Source organism: Mesoplodon mirus, assembly GCF_964341445.2.
Source record: "Mesoplodon mirus genome assembly, chromosome: 2".
Classification (NCBI taxonomy): Eukaryota; Metazoa; Chordata; class Mammalia; order Artiodactyla; family Ziphiidae; genus Mesoplodon; species Mesoplodon mirus.
In genome coordinates, this window is record NC_138977.1 from 196,083,641 (window position 1) to 196,093,705 (window position 10,065).

General features: G+C 35.6%; 1 protein-coding gene across 1 annotated transcript in view; it reads left to right on the forward strand.

Moving 5' to 3' along the window:
* KIF11 (kinesin family member 11) overlaps positions 1–7,763 on the forward strand; it is a 55,550-nt gene extending 47,787 nt beyond the window's left edge. The window contains exons 19-22 of the mRNA XM_082633297.1: positions 1,686–1,908; positions 3,138–3,289; positions 4,183–4,299; positions 6,302–7,763. Coding sequence (XP_082489423.1) covers positions 1,686–1,908; positions 3,138–3,289; positions 4,183–4,299; positions 6,302–6,433 — 624 coding nt within the window. The 3' untranslated portion in view covers positions 6,434–7,763. The remainder of the gene's footprint in view (positions 1–1,685; positions 1,909–3,137; positions 3,290–4,182; positions 4,300–6,301) is intronic.
* The last annotated feature ends 2,302 nt before the right edge of the window (positions 7,764–10,065 follow it).

A 10,065-nucleotide genomic window follows, 5' to 3' on the forward strand; every position in this document is an offset into this window, starting at 1 on the left:
TAACATTTGCATGAGCCCTTTGTGGCTTGGTTTTTCTTCTATGCAATAAAAGGATTTTACTAATATTCTCAGGAATTAGGTAAAAGAACTTAAGTATTTTAAGCTATATAAGCTATTTTCACTAAAAGGAACCATGACTAGTGGAGAAATAGGTAGTTTCAGGTTTGGAGCAGGAAGTGTACCAGATGAGCCTACAGATCTTGTCATATCAGAAAGTAAGGAAGCTGTTAAAGAGTAGTGGGGCTGTGTCAAAAAGACTTAGGAGCCAACTTGATGACACTACCCTGTTTAAAGGTGGTACAATTTGAGCATCAAAAAGAGTAATTGCTACAATAGATTAAGATACGTCAAATATGTTAAAATTGATGAATTCATAAAAATTTCATTAGTCTACTTTGGATCACGCTAGGGAAGCAAGAAATGATTCTGAGAAGTGGTAAATAAAGGGAAACAATTGAGCATCCATCTGTCTTTCCTGAAAGAACTCTATCTTGGTTCAGCAGGGTAATGGATGAAGAAAACTGTTTCAAAGAAGAATCCCAGCTAATAAAATGCAGAAGAAATGACAGAATTGGGATATCACAGTTTTGCAACCCTTAGTGAAATAATCCCTGTGGACATTAATGACTGCTTACACCATTTGATCAAAAGCTGAAGGAGATGTTTATAATTAAGAGGGTGACCACACTCTAACACATGGATTAGTCTTCTTTTTTGGCTGTGCCACGTGGCTTGTGGGATTTTAGTTCCCCGACCCAGGGCCTCGGTAGTGAAAGCGTGGAGTCCTATAACCACTGGACCACCAGGGAGTTCCCCACACTGATTAATCCTAATGTGAGAGACACGACCAGGCATTATGTGCTTTGAGTACTACCTATGAAATATTCTTGCCCAAAAGTTAAAACCTTATTTAGATCAAGCCTTTAGATCTAAATAATTTGTAGAAAATACAGAGGACAAATGAACATGTGAAAATAACAGCTTAGAGGTGCAATCGACAAAATCCAGAAATTGAGATATTCAGTAGAGCACAAAGACCTGGTTTCTTCAATGAAAATTTTTTTCAAGGAGAAAAGTATGAGGAAGGATAACTTATATCAAGAGAGAGTTAAGACTAGAGGGCCTTAAGCCTCGGTTTTCCTGGGATAGTCCTTGTTTATATCTATTGCACTGGGGTTATTACTATTAATGGCCCTTTTTACTCTGAGAATATCTCAGTTTGGATGATAAATTATATAGTCAATTAAGACATATCAACCAAATATAATGATGAATTCTGATTCAAACAAAACAAGTCTGAAAAACAGACAATTGGTAAAATTTGAACACTGACTAGACGTTTGATATAAAGAAATCAATGTTAAATTTTGTAGAAGTGAGAGTGGTCTTAAGAAGCTCTTAACTCTTAGAGAAGTATGCTGAAGTAAATGGATGAAATGGTGTAGGATTTGCTTCAAAATAATCCTGGTGGAGAGCAGGCCAATCTTGTTTGATCTATATATCCCATATAGTAATAAATGTTGAGGCTGGGGAGTGAATATAAGGGGGTTATTATTATTATTTCTACTTTTGCAGTTTCTAAAACTTTTATCATGGAAAATTTCAAGGTAAGGAGAAGTTAAATATTGCATAAAGCACTGACAACTTTGATTTTAATAATGAAGTCTTATTTGCATCATTTACAGGTTGTACAACAAGGTTGTGAGGCTTCAAGTTCAGAGATTACTGAAAAATTAATTGGACATAAAGCAGCTAATGAGAACCAGCATAACATTCTTCTTGGTCAGATAACTACTGATGAAGAAGAATTAATGACACAAAGTCAAGAACTTAATAAAACCGTAAAAATTGGTTTGACTAAGCTTAATTGCTTTCTGCAACAGGATCTGAAACTGGATATCCCAACAGGTACTTTAAAAGGGAAATGGAATTGTTAAATTTTTTGAAGTTGAATTCAACTGTATACAGTGCTAGATGTTCAGAAAAGCTAGGTCCTGCCATTGCCTGATAGGAATTTGCCATCTCACTCTGATCAACTCAAATGTGGAAAAATTAGAACCCCAAAATAGCTTTGATCAAGCATTAAATGATGCACATGACATATACTCCCAGACACTTGGGCATCATAATTCAGTAAAAATTTACAAACATTCAGGGAACTGGCTTTGGTTAAGAGAGCACATTTTAAAAGCAAATAAAAAGAAAACCATCTAGCTAGCACTGTTTATAAAAGGACATTTTAACACCAAAAATAGTGGAGGAATGTAATTAAATAAATCTAGTTTAATGCAGAGCTTACCACATTGTGCATTTTCTTATGTGTACCTCTCATTTTGTCATGACTGTTAGATTGGCATTTAGGAATTACCGTTTTGGGAGGTCAAAGATGGCAAGGATCAGTGTAGGTGTAATGATTCAGGGATGCCTTCATGAAAGAAGGTGTAACAAACTGTTTCACACAGGATGAGTAATTGAGTTATTCATTAGATTGTGGTAGGGGTTGCACACCCTGTAAGTTTAGTAAAAATCACTGAGTGGATTTTGTGGTGTGTAAATTACACTTTAAAGCTTTTTTTTTTTTTTTTTTTTTTAGCAATTATAAAAGAGGATGGCACTAAAGGATGTCAATTTATTTTTTCCCCAAGACTCTTGATATTTATTGTCCACTTTTCAATGAAATTAGGAATATAAACATTAAGTGAAAAGGCAAGTGCCTGTGTAAATTATGAGAGCATGAGTTATTATAAAGAAATTAACTGGTTAATATTTAGCTACCACCAAATTTAGTGAAATGATTATCCCTGTCAAACTGATCATGCTGCCATTCCTCAGAACACTCTGAATCCTTTTAGAGCCTACAATACCTCTTCTATACATGCTCAGAGATGGAAAATTTCATGTTTTGGTGTAGGTGGAATCTTGAAAATGGTTGAGTCTATTTAAGATCAGCTGTCAAGTTAGGAAATATTTTAAGCAACATATGCCTGACAGATAGCAAGACTGATTCTCATATGTGGCAGTGGTTCTATTTTTGGAAGACAAAGACTTATTGGGAGGTATAAGTTCTAGCATTAAAAAAAGTACCTTACTCATATCCCACACTTCAATTTTTACCACTTATATTATGTCCACTAAAGGTATGACACCACAGAGGAAAAATTATTTATACCCATCAACACTGGTGAGAACTCAGCCACGTGAACAGCTCCTTGATCAGTTGAAAAGGAAACAGCCTGAGCTGTTAATGATGCTAAACTGTTCAGAAAACAACAAAGAAGAGACCAGTCAGGTAAAATTTATTTTAGGCATCATAATTTTAGAACTCTCCCATGAACTCTTTAAAAAATATATATATATTTATTTAGGTTGTGCTAGGTCTTAGCTGTGGCAGGCAGCCTCCTTAGTTGCGGCTCGTGGGCTCCTTAGATGCAGCATGCATGTGGGATCTAGTTCCCTGACCAGGGGTCGAACCCTGGCCCCCTGCATTGGGAGCATGGAGTCTTATCCACTGCACCACCAGGGAAGTCCCTCCCATAAACTCTTGATGTCTTCTTCTTCACGAGAAGAATTTTATCCTTTGCCCTTCAGTCCTACCCTGTCTCATTAAGGATAGTTGACTGCTAAGCCTGCTTCTTTTATTTGGGCCATTTTTTATGATTAGACTTATAGATAATTATAATAGACAATGTTTATGTTATGCTGATTATGTGCCCGACACTGTTCTAAACACTTTATATATATATTTACTCAGTTAATTGTCTCAATAACTCTATAAGGTGAATGCTAGTACTATCCCCATTTTAACAGGTGAGGAAACTAAGAATTACCTTGTCCTAAGTCACAAGGATGGAGCTGGAATTAGAACCTAGCTCCACAATTTGTGCCCTTAACTATAGTAATTATAGAAAAGTTGGGAAATTGGAAAGTAACAAAGAAGATAAAAAATAAACTGTAATCTCTTTATTCTGAGATTACCATATTTAACATTTTATTATAGGTACTTCTCTATATGAAAACATAATAGGAATTATTTTCATTACTTTGTAGACTTCCTACTGATTTTGTTGAGGTTTAACTTTTATGTAATGGACATTGTGTTATTTTCAAAGAAGAAAACTGCCTTTACTTGTGTGAAGGTTTTTAAGCCCTGGGACTTAATCACTCATCAGCTTCTTATTTTAGGACTTGGATGAAGAAAAGGCGGTTCTGGTGCATACTGTTGAAGAACCTCTAAGTCAAGAGCCATCTGTAGACACTAGTTTGGATTGTTCATCAAGTGGTGGGGTTCCATTTTTCCAGGTACCTGATTATATCCTATCAGATAACCCTTCCACATCTGATGTAAGTCAGTCATTTGCTATTCAATATAAAGACATTACTCTTGGTGGGTGGAATAGAAAAAATATTTTAGTCATTCCTTTGGGATGGCTTGTTAACTTTTCTGATTTAAATTATTTACACAAGTATGATAATCGATTAGGGGTTTTTGGTAGGATAAATAAAGGCAAAATATGACTTAATCCCATCCTTAGCTGGTAATATTCTGCTGTTATATTTATCCCTTTTCTGCCTCCTACATTCTCAGAATGATACTAAAAACAGTCATTTCTCTCTTCCCTCCAACTTTGACATGGAAATCCTGTAGCCTGTCTCTGTCTATGATCAGACTTTGAAGGCTAAGAAGTTTAAAAGATTGAGAGACCGAATGCCTCTCTGTTAAATGACTGATTCTCCAACTTGAGGCTTTTCTCCTATTCACTATTCCCCCATGTAGTCTCCTGTCTTGATCTTGTGTGTTTAAATCCCATGCCCTCTCCTATCACCTTTTCATCACTGTTGGGAGTATGGCACTGTAAACTATCTACATCTTTCCCTCTAATTTGAAGTCATGAGCCTAGACAGTCTGTGAGGTAAGGATTTCCTTACTTACATAGGACATTGATGTCTACATTTTATAGTTGAAGTACTGCTTCTGATATGTATATGCTTGTACCTGTCTTTAATAGACCTGCAGGTCTTTCCACCAAGATCTAAAGATTCTCCATCCCTGATTTAAGCTGTTAAAACTTCTAGCTCAGATTTTATTAAATTCCTCTCTGTCTGCATCAAGGCAGTTTTATCTCCAAAGTCTTCCTACCTTTTGCTTCATTCTTTACTATTAGAAAACTCTAGATATATTTCTTTCTATTTATTGACCCTCTCTTCTATCTTATAAAGTTAAGAAAAGGGGGAAAGTTAAAGAGAAGAGAACCTTAGTGACTACTTAATCCCTGTTTGGAAATCCTTTCATTATTAAAGTTTATGGTGTTTGAAGACCAGGCTTAGTGGTTCAGCTATGGCAAAGAAGTTCCTATAATATCAGAAAAGACTTGGGATTGGATTTTAGACCTTTAGCTGAAGTCCAGGAATTATTTTTACTCTGATAGCAGTCTGATATGGGGAAATTTTCTGGGTTAAAAACTTTAAAGTTGGTTTATGATTTGTCTAAGAATTGATGAGTGGGTCTACAATGAAAGTCGTCAGGCAAGTATAAGGATTCCAATGAAATATTTCCAAATGAGGAATATGAAATAAGTTTTTTAAAAGATAAGATACAACTTAAATAAAAAGTGCCTTGAGGTAGCCTGTATATCAGATTCTGTGCTTAAAATAGAATTGCCTTTTTTTTTTTTTTTTTTTCCACCTGCAGTGCACCTCTTGTAGGATCTTAGTTCCCTGACCAGGGATTGAACCGAGGTCCTCAACAGTGAAAGCACAGACTCCTAACCACTGGACCACCAGAGAATTCCCAGAATTGCCAATTTTGTACAATAACAAATCTTTGTTTCCCTAGAGCAAGATTTCTAGCAGCCACACTATTGACATTTTGAGCTGGATAATTCTTTGTTGTGGTGACCTGTCCTATGTATTATGTTTAGCAGCTTCCCTGGCTTTTGTCCACTAGAAGCCAGTAGCAATCCCCTAGTTTTAACAACCAAAAATGTCTCCAGACAGTACCAAATGTCCCCTGGGGTGCAAAATCTCCCTACTGAGAACCACTGCCCTACAGTAAAATATGTAATTATTCCTTGGAAAATCATACAGAAAATTAATACTTCTTTCACCCCCTCTTGGTGATAAAATGAAGAAGGCATTCATTTCTACTTGCCAAATTGTTGGCTCAAATTTGTGCTGAGTGTTTTCTAAAGTTTTCCACACCTAATTTCTTGCCTATAAACCAGAGAACTTTGAAAATAGAATATGATTAATATGTATCAGATGTTACTTTATATTGACTTAATTTTCCCCCTTAAATCCACAGCATAAAAAATCACACGGAAAAGATAAAGAAAACAGAGGCATTAATCCGCTGGAGAGGTCTAAAGTAGAAGAAACTACAGAGCAATCTGTTATGAAGAGCAGATTACCTCTACGAGCCCAGAACAATTTTTAGTTAACTTGAGGACAGGTAATTTTACTTTCTAAGAAAAATGAAAAATAAAACCTGTAACCCCAGAAGTTGAGCCTTGTGTATAGATTAAAAATGAGTAGAAAATGTCAAGGCAGTACTGTAAATTTAGTTGAATTTATTATCTACCCATTTTTTCTGTCATTGCTATAGTTTACTGTATATTAAGTTGGGTTTCATTTGGGATTTGCATTGAGTAAATATGTATTTCTAGCTTTTGATATAAAATAGCTCTTTCATAACAAATGAAAAATATTTTTCTAGTATATTACTAAATAGCAGATATATAGAAGCTGCAGTGTTCTTTTAGGCTTGAACTTATATAGGTAAATATCAGCAGCGCATGGTTTTAGGAAGGACCTTATCCTTTCTTTTCTTGGTATGATTGAATTATGTTTATATTTGCTTACCTCCTTCCCTAGACTGTTTCATTCTGCCTTCTCAGCAAACTTTCTCCCTTTTTTTTGTTACCAAACCATTTGTAGAGCTACAAAATGGTATCCATTATTATTATGAGATAGCCAGAATTTTACCTAGATATCTTTTACACTTTTCTGTGGTTATCTCTAAAATTGCTGTCAACAATAAACACAACCCTAGAAGTATCCCTTCCTTCAATATTTTAATTTGTTTCCTCCTGGATATGAAAGCATTTCATTCCTTTATGAGGCCTAACACATTAGTCCCCACAGAGTTCATAAAAAGCCATCTTCTCCAGAATATAGATTGCTATTATGAGAGAACTACCTGGAGTTCTGATTAACGGCTGTGTGACCCTATTTTGAAGCCTGTATCTTGTGCAAAAGGTCAAAGTGTTTAAGCGCTTTTTGAAGCTATTAATTATGACTATCATTTATATTCTTTTGTTTACCTGGTGAAACTTTTTGTTGTTCTTTGTATATAATAAAATATGTGTGTATATATTTTTCGCTATTGAAATCTTAACCCTTATTAGAAGGGCCCTGACAATTTTGATCTGGCAGCCAAATTTCTGGAAGTTGGGATGTTTCAGCATGAAGAACCAGAGCACTTAGAAGGAATATATGTGAAGAATAAATTTTGTGCACACATCAAGTTTAAGTGTATAAATTCAGATTTGATTCTGATAGCTAAGTAAAACCAAACCCTGTTGGAGAATTAGAAAATGTGCTACTTCAAGGAAATAAGTTTGCCTTGCAGAGTACTAATTATCTTAATAAAAATGATCATATAATTTCTCTGCAAAATCAGATGTCAACATAAACTATGGATAATATCTAAAAAAATAAGCTACCCTCAGTAAATCCATGATTAATAAATGTGGTTTCTACATTAACTTATTTGTCTCATTACTTCTTATTTGGCAATGGGTATGTTTACAGAGTTAAGCCAGTTGTATTAAAATTCCTAAAATAAACTTCTACAGAAGTACCAGCAAGGAAGAAGGGCCTTGGTAAACATCCCGGCTTTCAGTTGCACTCAAAGGGGCTATGATTTAGTGTAAGATTAATGAGAAACAGATTGGGCCTCACAGGGCCTGAAGTCCAGCTTTAAGTCATCTCATTCCCTAAGTTTTAAAGTTATCTAGGAATGCTAATGCAACTGGTTGAACCGCCTGACAGAAGCAAAAATAAATCTGGAGAATTTTAACATCCAGAGCCTTAAATTAGCTCTGTAAATTTTAATATACAATGTCAAGGACTCAAAAAATAACCCTCAGCAAAAACAGAGTAGGTAGCTTCAAGGACCCGTTCCTCCTCAGAGGCAAAAACATTCAGAAACAATTTTGTCAGAACTTGGAAGCAAATGTTGAATCAAGAACAAAACAACTTAAAAAAAACTAGGAAAGCTTTTTGGTGTTTTACTTGCCCTTGTTCCATTCCCCTTCCCAGCTCTGTGGTGGTCTTGAAGACATGCAGAAGCCCATCGTTCTCAGAGTGAGACCCTGTTCCCTGGTCTTGAAGGAGCAGAGGAGATCTTAATCTCAGAAAGTTGTTTGTTGAAACCTGTCTAAGCCAACCTGAAGGACTGAAGCAAGGCACTTTCCTTTGTTTCATCTAACTCAGAACTCAGGGTGGAAAAATGGCAGGTATTTCTCAAAAATACTGTAAGGCAGATGAACAACCTGCTGCCACCTTTGGCAAAGGATTACAGTGGAGGTAAATAAAGGAGTGCCTAAAGCCTGAGAGGAAAAAATGGGAGAGAATTTCCTAGGGAAATTAGGCTACTCGAAAACAACAGTGTATACTAGGGAACTGAGAAAGCCATCAGTTAGGCCAAGTTGCATGCTTAGAAAAGACCTGAGAAGACCTAAGTGTTCACTGCTGGCTGAACTCTAGGCTCAGCACAAGCAGGAAGTGAAGGCTAAGCAGATTTAAAATGACCTAGCTAAGCACTTAAAGGAGTGCTCCAACACAGCCAACCTACAAAGACTGGGAGGATTTTTTTTTTCCTTTTTATTCTTTTAATTCTTGTTTTATGTATTTATTTTTTGGCTACTAGCATTCAAGGAAATCTGTCAACACACTAGCTGAACACAAGCAAAAAAATAGTCTTTAGAGACTACGTAAGTCAAAGAATTGAGACTTTACAAAAAAATAGTCTAGAAAAGTCACTAAATAAATTGCTACAGCCCACAGCAAGGAAGAAAAACAAACCCGGAAGCATGAAGAATCTGATTTCCAAAGTTACCCTATTATAATATTCAAATGTTCAGTTTTCAACAAAAACTAGGAATTATGCAAAGAAAGTATGGCTCATTCACAGAAGAAATGAACATAAACCATCCCAGAGGGAGCACAAATTTTGGACTTTAAATCAACTGTCTCATATATGCTCAAAGAGCTAAAGGAATCCATTAGGAAAATGTCTCAACGAATAGAGGATATCCATGAAGAAACCATAAAAAGGAACCATACAAATTTAGAGCTGGAAAGTAAGATAACTGAAATGAAAAAAATCACTAGAGGCTTCCAATAGTAGATATGATCAGGCAATAGAAAGCCAGTGAACTTGAAGCTAGGTCAATTGAAATTGTCCAATTGAAGAAGCAAAAAGGGAAAACAATGAAGGAAAAAGTAGAACTTAAGAGACATGTGGAGCACAATGAAGCACACCAATATTTACAAAAAGAGAGTACCAAAAGAATAGGAGAGAAAGAAAGAGGCAGACAATACTTGAAGAAATAATGGCTGAAAACTTCTCAGATTTGTTAAAACACTCAAATCTACACATCCAAGATGCTCAATAAATCCAAACAGGATGAACTCAGAGATCACAAGACAATCAAACTGTTAAAACTGAAGACAGAATCTTGAAAGCAGCAAGAGTGTAGTCTTCAGGAAAATGCAAATCAAAACCACAATGAGATATCACCTTACATCCACAAGGATAGCTATAGTAAAAACAGAAAATAACAAGTCATGGTGAAGATGTTCAATGGGAACCCTCATATATTGCTTGTGGGAATGTAAAGTGGTTCAGCCACTGTTTAAAAAGTTTGGTGGTTCATAAACAAGTTAAATGTAGAATTACCATTTCACCCAGCAACTCTACTCCTAGGTATCTACCCAAGAGAAAAGAAAAAATTTATCCACACAAATTTGTACACAAATGTTCATGATAGCACTATGAGCTAA